At 52.0% G+C, this 25326-nt stretch overlaps 6 protein-coding genes across 6 annotated transcripts; 3 read left to right on the top strand and 3 right to left on the bottom strand.

The window, feature by feature from the left end:
- Window positions 1-116: 116 nt before the first annotated feature.
- On the top strand, window positions 117-6537 carry GUITHDRAFT_140370 (hypothetical protein; the record flags this gene model as incomplete). Its single annotated transcript, XM_005830536.1, has 30 exons — window positions 117-160; window positions 213-270; window positions 588-665; window positions 744-806; window positions 973-1044; window positions 1153-1206; window positions 1418-1485; window positions 1564-1591; window positions 1644-1736; window positions 1789-1863; window positions 2033-2118; window positions 2413-2487; window positions 2540-2585; window positions 2728-2793; window positions 2842-2880; window positions 2929-2976; window positions 3160-3210; window positions 3384-3416; window positions 3826-3882; window positions 3990-4041; window positions 4089-4159; window positions 4198-4251; window positions 4553-4597; window positions 4651-4839; window positions 5174-5242; window positions 5298-5339; window positions 5749-5784; window positions 6076-6224; window positions 6266-6338; window positions 6493-6537. 30 exons carry the CDS (start codon window positions 117-119, stop codon window positions 6535-6537), a joined length of 1959 nt encoding a protein of 652 aa, XP_005830593.1.
- Window positions 6538-6719: 182 nt separating this feature from the next.
- GUITHDRAFT_153220 (hypothetical protein) lies at window positions 6720-8058 on the bottom strand. Its single transcript, XM_005830535.1, has 3 exons — window positions 7911-8058; window positions 7421-7656; window positions 6720-7370 (listed from the first exon to the last, which is right to left on the bottom strand). Exons 2-3 carry the CDS (start codon window positions 7559-7561, stop codon window positions 6798-6800), a joined length of 714 nt encoding a protein of 237 aa, XP_005830592.1. The 5' UTR covers window positions 7562-7656; window positions 7911-8058; the 3' UTR covers window positions 6720-6797.
- Window positions 8059-9634: 1576 nt separating this feature from the next.
- GUITHDRAFT_140369 (hypothetical protein) lies at window positions 9635-10717 on the top strand (the record flags this gene model as incomplete). Its single annotated transcript, XM_005830534.1, has 1 exon — window positions 9635-10717. One exon carries the CDS (start codon window positions 9635-9637, stop codon window positions 10715-10717), a length of 1083 nt encoding a protein of 360 aa, XP_005830591.1.
- Window positions 10718-11764: 1047 nt separating this feature from the next.
- GUITHDRAFT_140368 (hypothetical protein) lies at window positions 11765-13174 on the bottom strand (the record flags this gene model as incomplete). The annotated part of the gene is made up of 7 exons (XM_005830533.1): window positions 11765-11824; window positions 11950-12054; window positions 12333-12398; window positions 12629-12683; window positions 12842-12888; window positions 13109-13138; window positions 13172-13174. 7 exons carry the CDS (start codon window positions 13172-13174, stop codon window positions 11765-11767), a joined length of 366 nt encoding a protein of 121 aa, XP_005830590.1.
- Window positions 13175-17239: 4065 nt separating this feature from the next.
- Window positions 17240-18109, top strand: GUITHDRAFT_140367 (translation initiation factor 4F, cap-binding subunit; the record flags this gene model as incomplete). The annotated part of the gene is made up of 8 exons (XM_005830532.1): window positions 17240-17281; window positions 17334-17441; window positions 17490-17543; window positions 17623-17688; window positions 17739-17836; window positions 17887-17912; window positions 17964-18010; window positions 18062-18109. The coding sequence occupies 8 exons, from the start codon at window positions 17240-17242 to the stop codon at window positions 18107-18109; spliced, it is 489 nt and encodes a 162-aa protein (XP_005830589.1).
- A 2481-nt stretch (window positions 18110-20590) lies between these two features.
- On the bottom strand, window positions 20591-24070 carry GUITHDRAFT_110410 (hypothetical protein; the record flags this gene model as incomplete). Its single annotated transcript, XM_005830531.1, has 24 exons — window positions 20591-20636; window positions 20686-20728; window positions 20778-20829; window positions 20883-20970; window positions 21022-21119; window positions 21699-21761; window positions 21981-22016; window positions 22061-22108; window positions 22154-22210; window positions 22270-22311; window positions 22381-22446; window positions 22494-22539; window positions 22591-22664; window positions 22715-22771; window positions 22816-22884; window positions 22938-23011; window positions 23060-23114; window positions 23161-23207; window positions 23261-23318; window positions 23365-23421; window positions 23472-23503; window positions 23550-23599; window positions 23646-23692; window positions 24056-24070. The coding sequence occupies 24 exons, from the start codon at window positions 24068-24070 to the stop codon at window positions 20591-20593; spliced, it is 1320 nt and encodes a 439-aa protein (XP_005830588.1).
- Window positions 24071-25326: the final 1256 nt, after the last annotated feature.

The following is a 25326-nucleotide window of genomic DNA, read 5'->3' as shown; positions in this document are numbered from 1 at the left end:
TTTGCACTTGAAACTTCTTGCACGACGAACTGACTTAGCTTTCGTCTTGCTCCTTGCTCGCATATTCATCTTCTCCCTTCCCCTTGCACAGGCACCCGATCGTTGTTCCTTACACCATGTCATCTCCCCCGCACGATGCGTCTCCCCTGCGATCCGACAGGTTCGACTGGACGGCATTGCAGCATGCTCTCATAGCTCATCGCATCGTGCAGGTCATTCTCAGCAAGTCGACGAGACGCGGGAAGTCTAGTGGTCGACGACCTCCTTCAGGTGCCTTGCCCCCCTCTCCCCACCCCCCAAACCTCCAACTCCGACATTTCCGTCTCCCTTCCTCTTTTCCTCGTCTTTTCATCAATCCTATTCTCCTCCTCCTCTTCCTCCCTCTCCTACTCCTCGTCCTCCTCGTCCTCCCGCTTCTACACCTACTCCAAAACTTACTCACACACCTCCCCCCCCCCCTTCCCCTCCCCCCTCCTCGTTCTCGTTCTCCTTATCGTTCTCCTCCGCCATTTTCTCTATCAGTCTTCTTCGTACTCCACCATCCATGCTCCTTCCTTGATCCTCCTGATCCTCCGTATGGCATGCAGGGAATGAATGAGTGGAGGAACATCCAAGACGTTATCCGCAGTACCTTCAAGGCGCTGCATGATGTGATCAAGGCTCAGGTGAAGTTTGCTGAGATGTTGTCTGCCTGATGACTGTTATGTCTTCTTGTCGCTCGCTGACTTGGTTGCGGTGTCAAGGGCGACGCTGTGAAGTCGCTGGAGCGCCAGCTTGAAGGGAAGGCCTCTAGTGCAGACGTGCAGGTGAAGAGAGGACAGCAAGCATGCGAGGAGGAAGGAAGGAGTGCGAGGGAAAGGAGGAGGTTGACAAGTAGGAAGGCATCCGGACATTGGGAGGGAGCAGTGGAAAGGGGGATTGAGGGGGGACTGACTACGGGCAGGGGGGGGATAGATAACTTGTTGAGTTCAGGCAGCTCTTCAACGGAAAGCAAACATAGCAGATGTAAACAGAAGCATCTCAGACATCGCTCACTCACTCGAGGTGAAGACTGTGCTGTGTTGTGCTCGTGATCAATGCGATGTTTCCTTTGTCCGTTCGTGCTGCTTCTACTGCAGCACTTCTTGTCGATGATAGTGATGATGGGAACAGACGAAAGCGTTGGTGGGTGATCTTGATAACAAACCGGACCGAGACGAAGTTCAGGTATGTTTGGTGTGGAGTTGCCATGGGTACGATGACGGCCATGTTGATGTCGAAGATGCATTGTCAATGATGATGATGATGATGATGATGATGATGATGATGATGATGATATGATAATGATGACGACGACGACGATGATTGTTGGGACAATGCTAGTGGTGTTGTTCGTGGTTGCTTGTCTTGGCTCGTGGTGTCACGTTCTAACGCATAGAAGTCTGCCCTCAAGGGAAAAGCAAGCCTTGCCGATGTCACGTCTGAACTGGACAGGAAAGCTGACAGGTAAGACGATGGAAGGACAGTGATATACCATACACAAGGGAATACTTCACTGTATAGGGTGGTGACTTGAAATGACAGGGACGAGATCGAGAGTTTCAGATCGCAGGTTGCAACGAGAGAAGTCAGGATTGGCTCGGTCGCGATGACTCTGATGTCAGGTTGAGAAGCATCTTAATGATCTTTCAAGCAAGCTTGAAGAGCAGAGCCGAGAGATAGAGAGAAGAGCTCTGAGGGATGAAGTCACTTCGCAGGTGACGAGGAATATGACCGTGAGGGAGACTTTACTGTGTTCTGTTCTTGCAGTTGCTGCGCAAAATGGACATCTCTCCCTTCGAGGAGAAGTTTGGATCTGTCGGCCCTCATCGTACCGTGGCACAGGTAGTGCAAACAAACTCGTAACGACGATGACAGTGATGGGAATTGTCTTTGAGATCACATGTCATTTGAGACATTGACGATGATGGAGATTATTAGCAGCAGCAGTTGCTTTTGTTCTTGTTGTTGCTACAACGATGATGATGCTGTTGGTGACGATTTTGATTTGCAGATCCTGTACAACAAAGTCGACAATGCGACCCTTGACAAGGCAATCAACAACATGATGGACGAGGAAAGTTACTGCAATGGAATCCGGTCAAGTGACTGTTCACTTTAGATGAAGAAGTTGCAAACGGAGTTGCGGTATGAACATCAGGGCATCAGGGAGGTGAATGAAAGGTGGGATACAGATCGTGGTGTTATCTTCCAGCGACCTTGATGTTGATATTTCGGTGTTGTTGTTGACGATGACAATGATGATGATGCTGAGGAGGAGGAAGAGGAGGAGGAGATGATGGCATTGACCATGATGCTGGAGTTGTTGATTGTGAACCGTAATGCTGTTGACTTCGAGGGTTGTGACTGAGTTTTGCTCTACGATGATCGCAGGCACAATGACAACATCTCGAAACTGTCGATGAGACTCGATGCGGTAGACAGTGACATGTACGCGAGCAAAACAAGGTTGAGGAGTGTCAGAGCACGACGAGGAGAGAAGATTTGATATGTTGAACAGTGTTCACAAGCAGTCCTCGGACTTGCAGATGAAGATGGAGACTTTGGTAATACGCAAACCAATCACGTTCGCTCTCTTTTTCCTCCTCCTCCTCCTCCTCCTCCTCCTCCTCCTCATCTTCGTTGTCATAGCACCTTGTTCTTGATTTCCATCATGCCGATGACTTCTTACCATGATGTTGCAACAAGGCAAGGGAAGTCTCGCAGCTAACAAACACTCACCAAGGGAGCTCGACGTCTCTCCTCGAGATGAAGGTGAGAAATTACCGAGCTTTCTCTTGTTTCCTCACCATGTGCTTGCAGACTTTAATCTCACAGAACAACGCAGAGTACGCGCAGCAGGTGTGGTGTATGTATGAACGGGACTAGAACAGTAACTGCTGTTATCAGATCTCCAAGATGAGAGCAGATTGTAAGGCGGACATGAACGAAGTAGAAGTGAGTATTTGTCTGTTCCTTGATCCTTCCCTAGCACATTAAGATATTATCATGTCTATAGATGTGCAAGTTTGTAGATGCTCATGTTTCTGGGTGTTCACGTCTGTGAATCTTGACGTGTTAAGACAACTTTGAGCACTCTCGTACATTTTTGTGTTTCTCTGCTCAACTTTCACCTTTCAGAGCTCGTTGGGCTTCAAGATCAAAACCGAGATCACAGCTGCACGCGACCAGGTCTACCTTTTCCTATCTGCCTCCTCCCTCCGCCTTTTGTTTCCCTCCCCTTCTCCTCTCTCCTCTTTCTTCTATCCTCTCCTTTCCTTCCCTCTCCCATCTCCGCTCCTTTCTTCTCCTGCATTCTTCCCTTCCAGCTTCTCGCTCGTCCCCTCCTCACGTGTACATTTTAGTTCGAGCGTCGGCTCATGGATACAGTTCAAGAGGTGATGAAAGGAGTGAAGATGTGAAGTTGAAGCTAACTTGATCTCAGATTGACTCGTACATAAGTCAGACTGCCAGAAAGTTCGTTCCCCTCCTTTCCTCTCCCTGTTCTCTCCACTCGCTCCCTCTCCTCCCGACACATTCTTCGTCCTCCTACTCCCCTTCCCATACCTCTCCCTCTCCACTTCTCCCTCCTTCCCCTCCCCTCCCCTCCTCCGCTTTTGGACTTCAGGACCCTTACTCTCGATCAGAGACGATGTCTTGAAGGCACTTTCAAACAAAGTCGACCGATCGGAGGTGCCTATCTTCCACCCTGTTGACCTCCCCGTCTGTCTCCTCAAACCTCCTCCTCTTCGTTTCCTGCTCCCTTGACTACTCTCAAGTCTTCTCCCTCCTGACCATGTTGACTAGTTGGACGAAAGGATCGAAAACTTGAAAACCTTCAACAGGAGAATACTTGACAACTTGGTAAGAACAGCCAAATCGTTCCAAATCTAGCTTACTTGTCTCTCCTCCTCCTCTCCTCCTCCACTCCTCCTCCTCTCCTCCTCCTCTCCTTCTCCTTCTCTGCACAGGAGAAAGAAATCAGCATCAAGGCGGACAAATCTGCTCTGGACAAGAAGATCGGTGCGTCCAATGTCTGCTGGCTGACTGGACGATGACATAGCCGGTAGGATACGACGCCATGGACGAGAGCCTGGCGATCCAGGAGCAATCTCTACAGCGAGTTGTTTCCATGGTGATGGTGGGACGTCGCTGGTTACTGAGGTGACGGTGATACAGATGGATGGGATTCACAAAGAGATGGAGCAGAAGTATAAGAATCTTGATGAGGAGGTATCCTACCTGCTGCCCTGCCCTCCTTCATGTCCAATCAGCTCCTCCTCCTCTCCCCTTCCCCTTCTTCGTCCCCTTCTTCTTCCCCTTCTTCTTCCCCTTCTTCTTCCCCTTCTTCTTCCCCTCCTTACTTCTCAATGCCCTCCCGCAAACGTGTTCCCCTCCCTGATAGCGCGGGTGGCTTCAGATTCAAGAGCGAGCAGACCGGATGGAAACAATGAGGAGGATAGAGCAGGCAAGCCGTTTTCGACCTCGGGGCCCTCCCTCCTCCCTGCTGCTCGCTGAACCCTCGCGCCCCCAGTGCCTGACGGAGACGGAAGAATTGAAGAGAGACATGCGAAAGAAGGTGAGTCAGCAGCACGTCTTGCTCCATGGGACGCTGAGTTGCTGTTGCTGCAGGCAGACATCAAGGAAGTGAACTTGCTGATCGACTCAAAGGCGGATGTAGATGAGGTGGATGTTGTTCTTGCTCGCTGCCTGCATCTTCTTCCCTTGCTGTTTAACCTCCCTGCCCTGTCGCATCCTCTGACTCCTCGTCCGGAGGTCAATCGTGCCCTGCTGGATGTCAATGGACAGCTGAGTCTCAAGGTTGCTTCTTGCTAGCGATAAACGTCGTCTTCGTCTTCATCAGCATCACAAACACAATCAAGATACAGAATGACAATCACAATCGCAATCGTCGTCTTAATTGCTATCTTCGCTTTTTTTTCTGTTCTGTTTCCCATCTGACATTCTATTTGAAATCTTTCATCATCAACACCACCTCCATTACACTCATCGAAATCTTTAACAACCAATCGAACTTTCTACCGCCTTCACCTCCTCTTTGCCTCTACTTCACCATGACATCCTTTGATTACATGCCATTTATTTGCTCACATGATGCTGTTTGTTCACATGATGTTGTTCATTGCGTTGGCAGGCATCTATGGCCGACATCTCTTCGACGCTGCATGAACAAGTCATGCTCAACTCAGCCCTCATCACCGAGGTCAGACAAGAGCTGGGCGACTACTGGGATTGACCTTGACCTCGCACCTCTGCAGCTCTGCCTTGGCCGATGGATATGGAAATCTCTCAAGACAAAAGTAAGTAGATCAAGCGCAGAATCATAGAAAGTACCGCATCACATCGCACGATAACAACACAACACAACACAACACAACACAACACAACACAACACAACACAACAACAGGCTGACATTTTGGATTCACTTCAGAACGGTGGTCTAATCCCCTGGAACATTCAGACTGCAAACTCCGACCCAACAAACCTCAGTGAGTAGGAAGAGGAGGCGAAGTCAAGTCTGAGAGTACTTGCGACACAAGTCTGGGAGAAAGACAAGTCTTTCATCATCTGCAATGCACCTGGACTGTACGAGATACAGGTCCTCTCCTCCTCTTCTCCTTCTCTCCCCTCCTCTCCTCCTCTCCTCTTCTATTCATTGCTTTCCTTATTCTTTAGTATCGTTCTTGACTCGTGGATTCTTTTTGCAGCTGGGGATTTTCAGCCGAAAGAAGCCCACTGTCAAGGTTCTAAATCTGCCCTCCACACACACCCTCACCTCTTATTCTCCTCCCTCCTCTCCTTCCCTCCTCCTCCTCCTCCTCCTCCTCCTCATCCTCATCCTCATCCTCCTCCTCCTCCTCCTCCTCCTCCTCCTCCTCATCCTCATCCTCATCCTCATCCTCATCCTCATCCTCCTCCTCCTCCTCCTCTTCCTGCCATCCCTTCCCACCACCTTCCTGCCTCGCTCTCCCCCTTTTCTTTCATCTTCTCCTCTCATCGCTTCTTACTCTGCCTGCTCTTACTCCCTGCATCAGGTGCAAGTCAACGGAGAGCCGATCCTTACAATCTCCCCACAGTCCAGGTTGACAGCAGACTGTCAGTCCTATCTGCTCATCTTCGTTGCAGCATACAACAACATGGAGGGGGAGGCTACACAGCTCGGGCAGGTTCACCAACAGGCAAGGTGAGGCAGCAACGGCACGTTCCCTTACTCTTTCTCCTCAGCAACATCACCGGCCTCACTCACATTGACTTCCTTGCACTCCCGTCACGTGCTCGTATCGCCATCGCGTACCAGGTGGTCCTTCCTCTCCCCTCCCCTCCTCTCCTTCCCTTCTTCTTCTCCCTCACACCTTCCCTTCTTCTTCTCCCTCACACCTTCCCTTCTTCTTCTCCCTTACTCCTTCCCTTCCCCTCTGTCTCTCTTGCTGTTCCTATTCAAGTGAGTGCAGGGCGATGAAGACGCTGAAGCTTTCCTTGGGTTAAGAAAGTTGTGACAAATGTAATACAACACAACCTAATCAATAGGGTTATCGATTGCTTGCTCCGTTTCTCACGCTTCCACCACCCAACAATCATACAACATACACGACAAGTTCAACAACTTGATTGTTAGCCCCACAGCTTCCTACGTCGATGAGCTACAACGTATTCGGCAATTCAGCTCCTCGAGTCCCAACAAAGTCAAAATCAGTTTATTTGTACATTACAGATCCCATTGAACATCCGAGAAAATCGAACGTACAAAACTGATCAGCTAAGACGATTGCTCCGTTTGCGGCTTCGCATCCTCCACCATGATTAGAGCTCTATCAAATTGCGTACCGGTATCCTCCAAAGGCGTTGTCTTCATGAACCAGTTGATCCAATCCTTGTCCTGCCCCGGCAGTCGAGGTCCACAGATCCACGAGCCATTCTGCGCTTCAACAGCATTCTTCATGGACAGCAACGAGGCCATAGATCCAGACAGCATTCGTCCTGCTTGAATCTGAATGGATTCGTCGCCTCGCCGGGTTAACATGGGCAGGGGGAGGGAGCTAGCTCCCGATCTGACATGATGAGAGGTGATAGCAGGCCCCTGCTCCTCTTCCTCTTCCTCCTCCTCCTCGTGCTCCTCCTCGTGGTGCTCTGAGTCAGATCCGTCCGAATGAGAGTCAGTGTGGTTCTGGTCGATGTTCATGGGCTGAGATGACGACCCGGACGGTCCCGCCCCATCCTCCTGCTGTGCATCAGCCGAATGTCCTTCCTCGTTTTCCCTCTTCCGCGAGTAAGGCCAGTGATTCACTCCCAAGGCCCTGCAAGCATTCTTCAATGCAGTGAGCGATATACCCTGCCATCAAAGTTTCAGGTGACAGATCGAGCCCAAACTTGATGAAATACCAGGTGGTCCGCTGCATCTTTCTGTCTGAGATGGAACAGCTTCTGTATGGCGCTCCTGTCCAGCCCAATGGGGTCTTGGCGTTGGAAATTACTCTCACCACGCTTCCTACGTGGGACAACAAAATGCAACTTGGCTCTCATTTCAGCAGTAAGGGTAAAGAAATTGTACAGTAGGGTCAATCAGCAGCAGACAGCTGTGGTATAGGTAATGATGCCTCGAATTGTGACGCAGAAGCCTGTTTTACAGGTACTCAGGATCCAAGTCTACAAAGTTGCAGCGCAAAATATGGATGCCGAGAGGAGGCCAAGGTCAACACAGACACTGAGGCGTTCCAAAGAGGAAGAATCAAGGGGAAGCACAAAAGGCGGTGATTTTCAACGAATGCGCAAGGCCATTGCAACAGGAAGAGCACAAGATTGCTTCGAGGAAGCAGACACAAACACGATTGAATCACCGTTGCCTCCTCAAACCATCATATCACTCTCTTACCAGCTTGCGCGCGCGAAAAAATTCCGGAGAATGAAGGAAGAGGGGTCGAATACAAGAAAGATGAGGAGGTGTTGGGGTTTCAAGGGACCGCGAGGACGAGAAGAGGAGGGGAAGAGGCGAAAACAAGGAGCGATAAGGGGAGGGAAGCAGGAGGACGAGAGAGGCAGACCACCCCACCCTCTGTCTACCCCGAGAAGGTAGTCTTAGGAAAAAGGGTGGGTGGAGTCTGCAGATAATCTAGAGTTGGGACCGTTGGAGGGGTGGGGTTATGAAATGTAGGGTCAATGTCCAATATAGAGTAATATCACCGGTACTTTTTACCCTGATGAAGCAGGTAGTCATCCCAAGGGTTTCCTGAGAAGCGCAAGGGGTACCGACTTCAGGGGGTCCTCGAGGTAGTTTCGAAAAAGGGTTGGTCTCTGAAACAAGAGTGGGTGGCTGGAGCGAATAACCGCGATTTAAAAAGTTCTATACTGTCTAAAAGTAAATATAAATGGATATAGACACAGAGAGACCTTATACGGAAGTGGGGGGTGGGGGTTATGTCAGCATACCCTAGGAGGGTGTTATGACGCGAATATGGTCTCTAGGAGGAATACTGCCAAGTGGAATTAAAGTGGCAGGGGTGGATAGAGCAAGGAAATGATTGTCGGCTGTGGGAGGAGGAGGTAAGAAGGATAGGGATAATCACTTATTCATCTTCTTAATCGTTGGAAGAGGTGGAGGTATCAGACAGGCAAACAAGAAGTCAGCCGAAGGGACGCTGATATTATCCCGGTGGGTAGTATGGATAAAACAATATGTACGAGTCAAAATGTATTTGTTGATTTTTGAGTGGAGTCTTGACAAATCAATCAGAGAAATTGAAATGTTCCGAGGTATTTTGGAACCAATGATAGTGTTTGTATCGGGATTAAAAAATGGATTATATCTGTGGGGGGGGGGGTATATCCCGACTAGTTCGTCACGGTAGTTTACTCAACAAGAAGGCAAAAACCACCACCCCCGCAAGCATCACAATGATACAGGGGATTTATCGGGGTTGTGAGGGTCCACCATCGTTTCGACGATACCTGTGTTGGAGTGGGGTGGGGTGGGGTGGTTGGTTGGGGAACAGGAGGAGCAAACCCTGCAAAAACTGAGTTTTAAATTGCTTTTAGTAACTACAAGTGTTTTAACCCCTTTGAAATGTTTTTTAGCGGTTTACTGTATCTTTAGAGGGCCAGCTCCAAGAGATCTACTTTTAGGACTGAGTCCGTTGATTACATCGTTTTACAGCGCAAGGATTGCGAGATACACAGGTGGATGACAGTACGTTCTTGATAAAATGTCTTTTCACATATATTACCTCCAGGGTCACGGACCCAACCATAACAAAAGGCATCAAAATATCCATCAGAGAAAACATTGCTGCCCCTGTTCAACTGGGTCGGTGTGCATTCCGAGGCAGACCCGGGCACCGGGGCTCGGGGGAACAACTGGGAACAAGCCCTCATACGGGGATGGCAGCAAGAAATGTGCGAGTGAAGTGGGGAAGAGGAGGAGGTGCTGTATGCGAGGGGAACCAGAGACAGTAGTAGCTCACATCCAAGAAGAAGGCGTCTCTCTGCTGAATCATGATCATGATCACCTTGTTCGGAATTGCCTGCTGCTTCGGCGGCGGGATACGCCCTACAGCGAATCAATGCAGTCTTCGGTGAGAGGAGGGTACTGGTCGTGCTTCAATGTCGGTCAGAGGGCTCCATCCAGACCATGAGGTTGCCGTGGCCATGATGGCGCATGAGCGGCTGGGGTCGTCCTCGCCGCTTCAAGCTCAGGGTATGCATCCCTCCTTCGACGCTATCCTCCGTGCTGTATGCGATGCGGCGTCGAGCTGTGCTGTGAGCAGGAAGAAGGTAGGAGAGCTCTGCTTCCTTGACCAGCATACGAGGATGGACGCGTGGAACGGGCTGTTGTTGCCGCTGTCTGTGGTGGTGGACAACCATGGCGATGGGGTCTTCGTCTTGGATGGCGCAAGGCCGTCGGTAAAGGTTTTTGACCGGAGGACGGGGAGGCTGGTGAGGGAGTTCGGGTACGGGGAGCTGAGCCAGGTCGGCTGCATTGGGATGAGGGAGGGAGGAGAGATCCTGGTCTCGAATAATAAGAACATCGTTATGTTTCATCGCGGCGGCTTCCCGATGGAGCGGTTCACGTTCAGAGTCCCTGGGGAAGAGACCAACGTCCGCTGCTCCAGCTTCGCTGTGGATGTGGAGGACAACTTTGTGCTTGGCGAGTTCGACAAGCACCGAGTGGTTCTGTTCGACAGGGAGCAGCGCGTCATGCGAGTTTTCTCCTCCTTCCACCTCGGCCTTCGCTTTCCTTATCTTGTTGCTATCACGGAGGAAGGGAACATCTTAGTGGCCCATAGAGGGGAGGAGCCGCTCCTGGTGCTGAGCAAGTACGGCCAGGTGGTCGAGTCCTTGTGTGCGGGAGGGGAGCGAGTAGAAGCCGAGGGGATAGCAGTGGATGGAAGCAACAGGATCGTCGTCGTGGAGAGGAGGAGAAGGAGGATTGTTACGTTTGCCTCCACACTCCGGCTGGTGGGATCGATAGACCTGGAGGGAACCCCCTCCCTTCTCGCTGCATCTCCTTCCTGTCTTGCTGCCGATGGGGCTGGCAACTTGCTGATTGGAGATCGAAACAACCGCGCGATTCATGGTATGTTGCAGTGCCGTTGTCTGCTCCCTCCCGCTTTCATCTTCCTATTTCTGACTGTCTGTCCCAACCGCCACTCCCCTCTTCTGCACCAATCCTTCCTCCGTCTTTAATTCCCTCCTCTCCTTCTGTCATTTTGATCTCTGTGTGGGTCTCCTCTCTCCTCTTCTCCTCTTGTACATTTTCTTGCCCTTTCCTCCTCCACGTCCCTCGCTGCTCATACGTGTGTTCTTGCTGATCTTCTCCACCCTTGATACCTCCGTTGCACTCGCTCGCTATCAATCTCCAAACTGCTCGCTCGTCAAGCTCTGTTTTGTTGCTACTCGATACTCTTTCCTCCCTCCCCGTTCCCGACACGAACGCATGTTGGCAACGAGTTGAAAGCCTTGAAATTTCCGAGCTCTTGTCTTTGACTGGGCTGACATTGCATCTCACAGTTCTACCTTCTCGAGAAGTTACGAAGCTGATGTCTCGGACTGTCCGGAAACAAACAAACTGACACAACAGCAAGCAAGAATTATTCCATCGTCCTCTCCTCCCCTACCTCTCCATCACTCTTCTCCCTCCCATCCCATCGTTAACCTTGCTGTACCCAATATTCTGCTGTGCTCCTACCGCTCCTGCTCTGCCTCCTCCACTTTTTCTGCTGCGCCCAACCCAACTCCAACGAGTCAACATGGAGGATGGTAGGGAGGGGGGGAAATTTTGCCAACAAGACACCATCTGTTCGGGTTCGACTTGAGAGGAAACAGAGCATAAGACGGGATTTTTCACAGAGCAGATCAGAGAGTTTGATAGCAAGTTGAGTTTCTTTTCTTGTTTGAACGCGGTATTCTTTAATGGGAATATGAACATGAGAAGGACCACCTATCGCATGAGCTCAAGGAACCAACACAAAGGTTTTCCATGGATGTGAGTAGAGCAGGGGCATGAGGAAGAGGAGAGGAAGGGGGGGGAGGAGGGGGGGGGAGGGGGAGGAGGAGGAGGAGACATCGAAATGCATCTTTGTGAGAATGATGGACGGAAATCGGGAGCCCTTGGGTTAATGCCTCCAACCCTTCCAGTGTGACATTCAGAATGCTGACTCAATTCCCCTTCTCCTCCTCCTCCTCCTCCTCCTCCTCCTCCTTCCACTCCCACTCCCACTCTCACTCCCACTCTCACTCCCACTCCCACTCCCACTCCTCTTCCACCTCCCATCTCCTTCTCCTTCGATTTGCCTCCAATTTCGTACACTCCCTTCATCCCTCCCTTTCCCCCTTCCTTTGTCTTCCCCGCCTCAACTTTCACTCCCTCTTCCTCCTCTACTCGACTCTTTCCTTCCCACCCTCCTGGCCTCCTCCACCTTCTCATGCCCGTCCTCCATCAGAGGCTCCAGGAATCCTCGAAATTCCTTCCCGTCCGCAGACCATCGGGCTCCGAAGCCCTCGCGTACCCGGAGCTCGAAGATCTGGAGAGACTGAGTATGGGGGAAGAGAGAGAAAGCAAGACAGGAGGAGGAGGAGGAGGAGGAGAGAGAGAGAGAGAGAGAGAGATAAGGAGCAAGCAGATGGATATCATAGAAGCAGCAGGTGAGCTAGGAAAGGAGAGGTAGAGTGGAGCGAGGGGGGAGAAGGAGCGGAGGAAGAAGGAGAGAGAAGAGGAGAGAGTAGCAGGTAGGAGGGAAGAAGTGCAAAGGGGGGGGGGATGACAAGAAGTTTGAGGGAGGAGGAGAGAGAAGGGGGAAACCTCGATGTCATTGGGCAGCAGGTGAGTATTAGCCCATACGGCATCTTTCAAGATCTGCTCAAGTTTCTGCAGGGGAGGAAAGGGGGGGGAAGGCAGAGTGAGACAAATGCGAAGCATATCAAGTCAGCAAAGGAAAAGCACTTGACCCAGGGCCAGAAGTGCATCAGCAGCAGCGGCAGCGACAGCAGCAGTAGCAGTAGCAGTAGCAGTGGCGGCGGTAGCAGCAGCAGTGGCAGCAGTGGCGGCTGTAGCAGCAGCAGTGGCGGCGGCGGCGGCAAGCAGACAAAGCTCTCAACCTGCTCAGCCTGACGGTTCTTGCTCGCGTCATTCCCAATGATCTGACCCCACCACCTACAAGGAAACTGTCAAGCTAGTCGAGCAGATGTCGCAGATAGAAGTTGAATGTGCAAGTGATGATGAAGACTGGATGGAAAGAAAAACGAGGCATATGACAGAAGATGCAGGAGCAGGAGCAGGAGCAGGAGCAGGAGCAGGAGCTGCTGAGTTACCCGTCTGATGATCTCACTGCATGTTTTGCTAGCGCTTTTGCTCCAACCTTGTACTCAAAATGAATCGCATCCTCCCTCCCTCCCTCCCTCCCTCCCTCCCTCCCTCCCTCCCTCCCTCCCTCCCTCCCTCCCTCCCTCCCTCCCTCCCCCCTCTCCCTCCTGCCCCCTCTCCCTCCCTCCCCCCCTCCTTCCCTCCCTCCCTCCCTCCCTCCCTCCCTCTCTCCTGTCTCATCTCTCCTCGCAGGACTCCAATCCCTTCGCAATTACCGTCAGCGTCATCTTCCTCCCGTCCTTCTCCTGCAGCAGCATCACAAGCTCAGTCTGCCTCACCATGTCGCTAACATGCGGCTTGTTGAAGGAATGTATCAGATCACCAACATACGGAGGAGTTTTCATCACGCTTCCAATTGTTTTGCTCATCCCTGGAGGAGAAACGTGAGAGAAGTAGAGAACAGTGAGGCATCGAGAAGACAAGAATGGAGGCAGTGGAAACAGGACGCAGAGGGCAGGAGAAGGTCAAGAGTACGAGGGCAAAGATTGGGGGAAAAGGCGGAACAAGGGGAGAAAGGGGGCGAGGGAGGGACGGAGGGAGGGAGAGTGGAAGAGGGGAAGGGAGAAGAAGGAGCAGGTGGGGGAGACAGGGAGGGAAGGGATGGAAGGGAAGGAAGGGAGAGAGGGAAGAGAGGTGATATGGAGTCACCGAGGGCGGACAAGACACCATCGTCTCCGAGTCGATTCATCAGCTTCACGACCTGAGCCTTGTCATCTTGTGAGGTGTGAAACGTCCTCTTAAACCTCCTCCTCTCTCAGCGACTTCAAGCAGCCACCGAGCCAGCTCTCTTTCCGTGTGCAAGCTTGTTCTACCCCGAGGTACTTGTTGCTGCTCCCGACTCGCTTCAATCCGGGAAACTTGACTGGATGCGGAACAGGTTAAAGTAAGATAGAGCATTCAACACTTCAACAGTCCCCTACCGATCCAGGAGATCAGAGTTTCTCGGACGAGAGATGCTCTTTGGACGAATCTCGTCAAGATGTTGAGCAAACTCCACCTTACAACTCCAAGTCCTGGCGTGCGCCATCGCCATCGTCAAGGTGCTCAATGGCAGTCCAAGGGAACTGACTTGTTGCCCTGGTCCAGCGAGTCTTGGCGTCATGCTCGTAGTTTTCTTCCTGGCATGCATATCACCGAGATTTCCTCTTCTCTCACCCCTCTTACGAAATCCTCCAGCCTCTCCTCCATCGACCAGTTCCCTGCAGTGCACAATGTCACCCTCCTCCTCCTCCTCCTCCTCTCACTTCTCCTCCTCCTCCTCCTCCTCCACCACCACCACCACCACCTTCTCCTCCTCCTCTCACTTCTCCTCCTCCTCCTCCTCCTCCTCCTCCACCACCACCACCACCACCTCCTCCTCCTCCTCTCACTTCTCCTCCTCCTCCTCCTCTACCACCAGCCCCTCCTCCTCCTCTTCCTCCTCCTCTACCACCACCACCACCACCACCACCACCACCACCTGTCCACGCAATCTGCTGCACACGGTGGGCGAGCACTCCCTGTAGAGCAACTCATGCTGCTGGTGGTGGCAGTGGTGGGAGGCAACGATACCAGAAGCTGGTAGCTGATGCTCATGTAGACCAGCCTCATTGACTCCTCCGTCCTCGCCGACACATTCGGTCTGCTCGCTAAGAGTCCCTCGACCACCCCCTCCGACAAGCAGCAACGACGAAGCTGCAAGACCTGCTCGGAGAGAACAACAAAGACGAGGGGGGGAGGGGAGAGAGAGGGGGGGAAGACAGGGAAGAGCGACAGGTGAAGGAGAGGGAAGGGTGGGAAGGAGGGGAGGAGGAAAGGAGGGAGGGAGGGAGGGAGGGAGCGAGCGAGCGAGGGAGGGAGGTCAGCTAACATGGATCAGCATCGACTTGATTCCAACCGCTCGCATGTCGCCCTCCATCGCTGGGGCTGCAGCAAGTCGGAACGAGGCCTGACAACGAACTTATGCTTCGCATCATGACAGCAGCAGCCATACCATCCTAGCACAGGCAGGTTGCAGCATCAGCTACGAGCCGAGCACGCCCCCCCAGCATCCTCTGGGACTTCACCCCTCGACATCGGCCTGCGTCTGCTCCTAACTGTCGAGCTGGAGCGAGGAAGGGAAGCTGGAAGCTGAGAGGAGAGGAGAGGAGTCAGGCCATGATCCATGTAGACATTGACCCCATATCGCTCACGTGTTGGTTCATACTTGATACCTCTCTCCTGCAACCTTGATCCCTCTCCCTCTCCCTCTCCCTCTCCCTCTCCCTCTCCTTGCCCCCTGTCCCTTTCCGGTCGTACCCCCATCCCGTTAGTCGCATCTCCGGGCCTGAGCCTCGAAACACTACTGAGAACGCCGCCGGGGCGTGACCGGGTCAAGACTCGTCACCCGGCGTGACTCCCGCCCGGAGGCTAGTAAGTTCGGGCGGAGGCTCCGATCGGACCGTATCGGACACGCCGGGCCCGAATAACCGCACAGCCGCCGCGTGACTGCGCAGCCAGCCCGGGCAGGCCGCGCCCAGGCCGGGCGGCCGCTGTGCGAGCCTCAGCCCGACCCGGCCCCGCAGGCCAGAAGGCTGCCAGGCGAGGCTGCCCGGCCGGAGCCGGGGCCGGGCCGCGGGGCCGACAGGCTCGCCGCGGGGCCGGGTGAGGAGTCCGATCTGCTCAGCCGCTGGCGTCCCGGCCCGGGCGACCGTACCAGCAGACTGAGTCCGGTTACCGTTCCAAACGGTTGATCATACGGTAGTACGGTCCCCGGTGACCGTGTCACCAAGTGAGTTCAATGCCAGGCTGGGCCCCGCACAATGGCACTGGCGCAGGCGGCCCGGCCGCGCCCCGGGGGCGCCCCCGGAGGCTCAGCCGCTATACTTCATTAGCCCGGCTAGTAAGTTAAACTTTCCGACGGACGGTAACGGTCGGCGCAGACTCAGCAGACTGATTGGCCGCCCGGCCCGGCCGTGGCCAGCCGGGCCGCCGCCGTGGCACACCGTGGCACGGAGCGGCTGCCGCGGGGCCGGGCCGGCCGCCCGGGGGCCGGGCCGGCGGCGTCACTGGTGACCGCCGGGTTCCGAACTTGAAGGCTCGGAGTTTTCGGAGGCCCGTGAACCGGGCCCATCCCGTGATGGCCATGGAGGGCCAGGAACTGGGAGAAGGTCATACCCTAGGGGGTAAAGGTAGGATATTGTATAAGTGAGAGACTAATATCAAAGTGAGCACTGCTTTGCTTCCCTGTTCCCTGGTCATGGGCACACCCCACCCTTCGAAATACAGAGGAACCGGGGGTGGTAAGAGTGCACGCGCCATGGCGGATACGAAGGAAGCTCCGGTAAAATCTGATGGGGAGGAGAAGGAGGAGATGCGAGGAGAGGAGGAGTGAATGAGATGAATTTGAAGATATGGGCATGTAGTCATGGTCAACATTTTGAGCTTGCAATGGACCTGTGGCTGCAAACAAGGCATGAAGTAGCTACAAGGAACCCGTGCTTCGAGTAGCCACTTGGGAATCATTTCAATGCATTCATCAGAACTGATGAAGACAAGAGGGAGAATATGGAAAATGGTTAGATGAGGTATTGAATGTGACTATGCACCACCAAGATTACACAGAGCAATTCACGAATTTTCACAATCTCGGCTTGAATGGCTGGATCCCGTTCGACACAGTTTGTGGCATGAGAGGTAACAGAGTGGATACACATAGATATGAACTTGCTCCATCATGGACTTTTTGTGAGAGGTTACAGATCAGAAGACAGAAATGAGAAGTAGGGGAGGGATTGAACGATTTTTCAGCCGATGCCAAAGGCAAATCTTACTCATAATTTTTAATGACGAAATGGGACTTGTTGACGCTAACGCTGAGTCCCTTGGCCGCAGGAAGAGGGCGAGGTTCCAGAAGAGGAAGTGAATCAGGCAAGTTGCTCACTGTTTGATTTATGTTTGAACATTTCTTGATGTTTGAACATTTCTTGATGTTTGAACCTTACCTTGCCACCTGAGTTCTCACTAACTTCTCCTTTGTACGCTGCTTCTAAGTTTGATTGCGTTCATTTGACTGTGAATTTCGTGGGACTGGAGTGGTAACACAAATATGCAGGAATCTCAAAAGCTTCTTGACGAAGGACCACATTATCTGCATCACAAGTACTTTCGTTTCGAAAATGACGTCTGATGTGCTTGCTGGAATCCTTTGATTTGTTTTCCCCACTCTCTTTGTGTCTTACGTTTGATTAGCCAAGAATGACCTCATACTAGATGGATTTTGTGGTTTGATGGTGCACTACAAAGTGGCAGAAGGAGTGGAGCAAATGACTGGGCCAAGGCAATCAATATTCCTTGTCGCGTGTCGCATTCTGACTTTGACGAAGAACATGAAACGAGTGAGTGAGTTTGATACGATTGAAGACTTCTGGGTGAGAAGAAAAACGACAATGAGATGTCCCAGTTGAGAACTTACTACCGCAGGGAACGATCAACAACATTCCTCCACCAAGCAAACTTCCTGTTGGGTGTAACTACCATCTCTTCCGTGAAGGGATCATGCCTATGTGGGAAGATGCTCACAACGCCAAGGTAAGCAGAAGTAATGGAGTTGTCCATTCTGGAAACTATTGTCCTTAGGGTGGAAAATGGACTTACAATGAGAAAAGAAATGGCGGAAGATCAACCAAGACGGTAAAACGAATGTCTTGCTTCAGACAACAGCCAGTGTGCGCGTCTCGCAATAGTGAATGATGGAATTGTATCGGAATAGGTTGATGATATGTGGCTTTACACGATGCTGTCTCTGGTGGGTGAAACTTATCCAGACTCCGACCAGGTGGAGAATTGTTGGCATCTTGCTGCTGCGATCTGTCTGACGCAGCACAGATCTGTGGAGCCGTTTGTTCGTTGCGACAGAAGCATGACAGGGTGGCGGTCTGGACCAAGGATGCTCAAGACTCCGATGCCTATGAAGTCATTGGGAGGTAGAATCGCCTTGTTGAGAATACTCTGGAAAGATGACTGCTCTCATCAGATTGTTTCGTGATGCCCTCTTGCAAGGTTCCTGTACTCGATGCACATGTAAACTTGAGCTGACTGCGGTGTAAACAGCCTTAGGAAGTGGAAGGATTATCAACGAGAAAGACTACGAATATCAGGTGAAGCAAACTTGCCTGCTTCTGACATCCTCCATGACTGGAATTTCGCAGCCACATGATGAATCGCTCAAGAAGCTGATGGGGACGCGCAAGAGATGAGCATGGACCCTCCCATGCTGTTTCTACCAAATACTGAAAATATTCTCATGGGGAAAAGGCCGGCACTTGCAAGGCTTGTATTTTACAGTCCTCCTGTGTTTGTTGCGCCATGTCGCAAACGTGAGCTGACGGCAAACATCCAAATGATATACGAGGTGATAGAGCTACATCCTTCCTCGCACGGGGAAAAGAAGTTGAGATCGAGAAATAAAAAGGACAAGAACTAGCATTGAATGATTTTGGTTGATCACATATATTACAACAGTATCTTTGTAACAGAGCTCATTGAGCAATTAGCTATGGAAAGGAGACAATAGATGAAACAGCAAACTGACAGTCGTCTTCAAGACAACTGGAAAAAGAACAATGTCCGGGCATGCTCTGGTGCTATGGAAGTCATTGCCACAATTAGCGCAGGGAGTCAGGTGGTGTCCAACGTGAGTTTCATATGAATCGTCCGACAATCCCGGGCGGAGAGGAATACTGACGCCAGTCTTCAAAGGCATCGGTGATGGCGTAAATTCTCCTTGGAAACAGGATGCGTAGCTTGCTAATGACAGCACAAGCAAAATCATTACATGAGCTCCTGACGAGCGATGAATAGTGAGTGACATTCTTTCTGTAAATAATTCTGGGAATACAACGTGGCCTTCAAGAAATCGATTTTAAGCTTCGCAGGTGAGATAGGTCGGGAATAAGATGAAATATAGTATCACACAATAAGAATCAAGTCTCGAAACTTGCTTCGCAATGACCAGGAGTTGCAACGACGATTGCAAGATGTTTGATCAAGATAGTGGTCCTCTATGAAACGATTGTATCCTTTTCTTAGCTTCGAAGAGATCTCGCAAGCCTTCACTCGATGTTCTTGACTCCTCCTCCTCCCTGCTGCTGCGTTCAGACCAATCCTCTGGCGACCATCTCCCTGGCGCTGTAAAGAACCCGAGGATTAAATATGTTTTATTTGGTACAAAGTTTTTGCTAAAACAAGTTTTACACAGCTGTCTGGTACAGATAAAAAGGGATTCTTCAGTTTAGAACATATTAAAATGGTTTTAGATCACGTGGACTAACCCCGCAACCGGGGGAGCAAGAGGTGTTGGGGGTGGTGTTTCATTTGAGTGGTTGTAGGGGTGCTGTGAAATGCTGGAGGTGTAATCTATGTCAGTATTTTCTAGTGCTAGAGCTATCAAAATGGTGAGGTTCTATAGCTCAGGTATACTGACCAGTACCTAAACATTGCTTCAACATGAGGTGGCCTATTCAACCACCATTTCAATCGGGTTTAGGCAAAAAGCATGTTTGTACCAATTTATTTTAAGATTTGTTTTTGGTACAGTATTGTACAATTGATCTAGTTGAAAATTTGTACACCATATACACTGCAAACACTACTGAGCTATAAACTTGGTATTTATCAGTACCGTAAACTGGATTAGTGAGGTACAAAGCTGTTGTAAAAATATCATCTGTGGGTTCATTTGTACATTATAACCATTGTTAAATGCTTCGAGCCGATGCGTCCTCTCAACGAGGCGTGGGGGTCTAACACTACCCACCAAATGACTGGATCAAGAATCTGAATCAGTAGGGTAGGGTACAAAAACGTCGCCAAGCCATAACAGTTCGAAGTGCAATTGGCATGATAGGAGGGGTCCATTCACTGAAGATTACAGCTAAGATAAGGGGTGGGGTGAACAAAGAAGGGGCGTCAGGCTCCTAAAGGCTGCTGAGGCCTCTTTGAAGGTATTTTACAACAGGAGCCATCAAAAGTCATATTTAAATCTCGAACCGGTGTATCTTCCTGCCCGCAGATGCAGTTACCGTTACAAAGAGTGGTTATTCAGCGTGACAGCTGAGCGCTAGGCCGCTCAGTGGCCCGACCCGCGGCGTCACGTGCCGGGCTGCCGCTCGGCCGGGGGGGGGGCGGGCCGCCGGGAGTAACGCACTGCAATGATGAGTCGGGCCGGCATGATCGGCCCGCCGGACCGTCACGGTGACTGGCTCAGACGAGGCCCGCGCTGAGCCACTCCCCAGTCCGGGACCCGGCCCCCGGCCGCCCGGCCATGAGTCGTGATGGGTGCGGGCGGGGCCGCGCTGGGCGGCACCGGGCTGATCGTCATAACTAAGGCATCAGTGACGGTGCCCGGGGCCGCCCGTCCCTAGCCTCCGCAGTTCAACTTGTCCCAGTCCCGAGCCTCCGCTGAGCCTGGCAAGTTTCAAGTCAAGTTGGACGGGTGACAGGCCGGACTCGGACGGGCGATCGGACGGGGCAACAGAGCGTCCGATCCGTAAGCATGCAGGCTGGGATGGCAGTTGAACACTGTCAGTGCCGGCAGCATCCCATGCGGCAGACTTCATTTCAAACTCTCTCAGTCTCGCCGTCACTAGGCTACGAAACTTCGCTTCAACGGTCAGGCTCTCGGCAACGAAGCCGCTAGCCTATTATCAGCAACCGTCTCTGCTGGACTGAGGACCGTCTTAAGGGACGCAGGTAGTCTGAAGAGGAGCCTGTTCCACGCGGGAGCTGGATGAGACATCAGCGAGAGGCTGCAGGACGTGCTGAATTAGCTCACCATTTGACGAGGACAGCTATCCAGGCATCGCGATCGAGGGAACCTAATCAATGGGTCTGTGAGCAAGAGTGGGAGGGGGCGTGGTTGATGACCGAGAGCACTGCGGAAGACAAACTTTGACTTTGCTTTGCCACGGAAGAATGCCTGTCAAGGATTTCAACCAGAGCAAACCAGTAAGAGGATGCTGATGACAACACCTGCATGCGATTCTGATTATCTGCTGTCTGCTGAGCATCGTCGGTTTCAATGGCGAACGCACACGCATCGTCGTCGACCGTGGAGATCCTGCCATGCAGGTACTGAGCAATCGGAGATGCTAGAGGCTACCCTCCTCACTTGGCATGGCTCAATGGGATGGAGCCCTTGGGGTTCTGATCGAACTTCGAGTCGAAATAATGCAAGAAACCTGCTTTCGTGCAGACAAAATGCTTCGCCTACCGCCACATGCATCAGCCAAGGCCAGCAGCAGAGGGCGCTTGCCTTGTGAGCTCCGCCCATTCCTCCCTTCTTAAGCAGGGAGCCTTCTTTCAGCACCTCAAAGTCTACCCCACTTGGGACGTTTGACACTGCGAATAACGTCAATTCCTTTTAACATCTTCGTCTACATCATACCAGCCGAGTCAGTGGAAGGAGATGATTGCAAAAGCTCGAAACACGTGTCGCACACTCGCTTTTTAGGACAGATCAGTCACCAGATCGATGACAACCTGCCTGTCTCAACACCTGTGGGGTCTGACCAAACCCGAAGCTTGACGGCAGGATTGAGGACCGGGCACTGGGAGGATTATTCTAAATCAGATACAGGGTCAACAATGACAACAAACTGCACCTGCATTTGTCGCAAAACACGTGCCCGCATCTACTCTCAGCGGTAGTAAAAATCTGATCAACGGCAAAGGCAGCAGGACAAACCTGCGGCAATGGTGCTTTCTTCTCATCAAGTTGAAGCCCAGTTGACATTTGTTACACTGATCAACTGTCATGCTAGAGAATCTAAGATCTTTAGAAACCACCTGTCTGACAGCCTCATCCGGAATCCACACGCCAAGCGATGCGGCAGAGGTGTTGCTTCCCTCCTGCACAGCTTGAGCTGCTACAGACCAACAGCAAACAAACTCACTTGTTCCGAAGTACCGCCACCCCTCTCCAGTTCTTCATCCTACTCTTACATTAGTGATGTGGTCGGCGTCATGTAAGCAGAATGAGCTACTCTACTTGCACTAGACATGCAATTGACAGCACAGGTAAGGAGAAACAGAGAGCGAAATTTTTGCGGAAGGGAAAACACTCTGTACCTTGATCTCAGCAGACGCCAAGAAGGTATCACAATCCTTCGGCATCATCAGGCAAAATTTGGAAGGAGTTTGATATTGACCTGATTTGGTTCGATCTTCTCAACCATATTGCAAAGTTCTTCAGCATTCTGACAAGCCATTAGATCCCTTTCTTACCGGCCGGTCAAGGTTACCTGTAGTGCCTTGGCCAGGAGAGCTCGCCGGGCCTCTGCATAACTACGAAGCACATCCTGTGTAAAACAAACAAGCATGTGAGCAGGAGCCGAAAGAGTCGTGATGCATCTGCTACCTTCATAGTAGAGAGCCTTTGTGAATCCATAGACCTCAGTTCCTGTACGAACCGTTTAACCACGAGACAACCGCCAAGAGGATCACAAGAGTGTAATACTGAAGACGTTACCTGGACGAGTCGATTGAGGTCAGAGGCATGTGCTGCCTCGACGGTCTCAAGTGCTTTGCTTGCAGTCTGAAAGAAAAAAAATTAAAGGACAAAATCCATTTGGCGTGTAAAACCTGATATCTAAGCCCGGCCAACCACGGATCCGCATCAACATTCACACTTGAAAATGACCATTAGAAGCCATGTTCGAGAAAGGCATCGACTACTTACACAGCCTTGTCCGTCTTAGCTGCATCCTCGCAATCGTTCCAAGCCTTTTCTTGAGCGGCGAAAGCTTTGTTAACCTGCCATGTGGCTGCAGTCAGTATCAAATCGTATGCCCATCCACACTCACCTTGTCACGAGCAGCTTGCAAATCTGAAGACATAGTGTTGGCTTGCGACATTAATTTCTACAGCAATCTATAAACGAATTGCGCACTTCGATTTCTTTTACCTTGCACGTTTCATCTACACTGGAGAGAGATTCTTCAGCGCGTTTCACCTCGACTGAGGCCAGCACATTCTTCCAGCAGGATCATCACAAACCGAATGATGAAATATAGAGTTTGAACACACCTGCAGATCAGCATGCAATTTCTGCATGCTTTTGCATGCAGAGCTATATCCCAGCAGAGCATCATTAGTAGTGCCTGGACCTTTTGTCATTGCACAGACCTGCGCCAACCGATCTGACAAACCAGTTTCTTGACCAAACAAGGATGAAAATCGTGAGAAATTCTTGGCAACCATGTCCTGTCCGCGCTATGAATCAGCTGCAACAATCCAACCTTGGAGCGACCTCCATGTCGGCGTTTCCTTTGACAAAGGAGAGCAAGTCCTTGGCGCCTACGTCACACTTCAATGAAGCATTCCATCTACAATCTCCCAATGAGATTCACCATGCAGAGCTGCAGACGTCCTCCCTTGAAGAGCAGCCACGACCTTGTCTTCAACGGTCTGGTTGCAAAATTCAACTGGGCCCGACCTACCATGAACAACAAACCTTTTGATAGTCGATAGTTTCTTTTCGTTTCATTTCACCGAGTTTCAATGCTGCCCTCTAAAGGACTGTTCTCACAAGAAGAGTGCGGCGTCGACATCAAACCTCACCTGTTGCAGGAGAACAGAGGTCGCCTCACGCTCTGACCATTAAGGTTTAGAGGAGCAAACCCTTGGAAGTGTCTGCACCTGCTTCGGTGATGGGACGGAAGGTTGTCGGGCCAGCCCCTCCAGGAGTGCTGGCAAAACGTCAGAAGGCCTGGGGGAACTGCACGCTGCAATCACCCGTTGTTGCTGTCGGAAGGGGACTGGGGGGGAGGGGTGGAACCTCTCTACGCGCAAGAGTCAAGGAAGCAGCCATGCGCTCTATCGACTGTTGATACAGCTTGCTGAGGAGGAGGTGCCGAGGGACGAGGTGGAATGTTGCCTGCCGGAGAGCTGCTGCGCGTGGAGTCACAATCCTAACAAGACACGAGGGCAAGAAGACATGTTCACATCCGACATTCCGCTGAGAGGGTCGTCTAGACAAGTTTGTCAAGATCGAGATGTAGGAGCTGTGACTCAAGTACCTGGGAGAGGAGGAGGAGCCGAAAGAGGGTCTCCGAAGAAAACACCCTCCTCTGACTTATCCTGTGCGAGGGGTTTTGGGTAAGCAGCAGGCCAAACATTTCTGATTCACAGCAGCGTTTCATTACCAGTTCATCGGACATGGTGGCGTCAACGGTGCCAAGAGATTACAGCGTTGAGACTGACTGACAAAACAATGGTGAAAAATTTCAAAGCATCAAAAACTTGGAAAACAAACTAAACTTTGCCAAAGTCCTTGTCAAAATTCATTGCAACACCCGTGAAGGGCAAAACTGGCCTCGTGTTCAATCCTGTCCGTAGTAAATCCTAGTGATAACAAAACTCTCGAGGCTGTACTGAGCTTATGCTGGCGCTCCGAGCCGCCAACAGAATTCATGAACGTACTCATTGGGTCATAAATAAACTTCCAGGTAAGACTCGCAACTTAAACCTTCCCGACTGCAACAAAACCTAATCCGCTCACCACAGCCACAATGTATTGCCTCATAACCTCCCTCGGTCTTTTTTTCGCTGCTACACATGCACAACAGCAGCAAGATCTTTCAAAGCTGCTCATGGATAGCCAGCCCAACAACAATGTTACGTCTCTACCCCCCCCCCCCCCCCGGTCGTGATCAAGGGCCCACGTTGCACCTCAACCCCCCTCAAACACACTGGTGCAAGACAACAAAGGCAGAGTCATCATCGCTCTTGGCATCAGCTCCTCGTCTGCCGGCATCTATTCTTTCATGCCCCTTCTTCATCTCATCCTCTCCCCCACTCCTGTGCATTGAAACCTCTCTGGACACCTCACGGCTGTCCCTCCGCTAGGTCGTTACGCTGTTGCGGTGCCCGTTGCACCTGACGGTCGGGTGATCGCCGTCAAGTTCAACTTTCAAGTTTCCCGGACTGAGCCGCCCCGCCGGCCCGGCCGGCGGCCCGGCCGGGCACGCCACGACGGTACGGTACGCCGGTACTCCGTAGGCTCTAAGCGGTACCGTAGCCCGGCGTGCCCGCCCGGCCGGCGGCGGGGCGGACTCCACTGAGACCCGGGCCCGGACTCCCGGGCCGTCCTCCGGCGGCCGGAGCCTCGGCCGTCGGAGCCTGAGCGGCGGCCCGGCCGGGCCCCCCGGCGGCCGGACTCCTCTGCCGAACCATTGAACTCGAAACCGGCGCCGGCCGCACTGGGCGGCGGCGAAGCGTAGCAGGACCGCCCCGGTCCGACCGTCTTCAAAACGGTTGCGGCCGGGCTGACTGATGGAGCGTATGCCAGCCGTGCCAGTCAGATAGCGCCGAGTTAACAAAAACTCTCCTGTAAACCAAAACGACTTACGTGGCAGGCGGCAATGTAGTACGTGTGACGAAGAGGAGGCCTTCCTAGCCGTCTTGCTAAGGTCCC

This window comes from Guillardia theta (genome assembly GCF_000315625.1).
Source record: "Guillardia theta CCMP2712 unplaced genomic scaffold GUITHscaffold_45, whole genome shotgun sequence".
NCBI classification, from domain to species: domain Eukaryota; class Cryptophyceae; order Pyrenomonadales; family Geminigeraceae; genus Guillardia; species Guillardia theta.
Note: the sequence above shows the minus strand (reverse complement) of the source record. Positions and strands in the feature narration are given on the sequence as shown.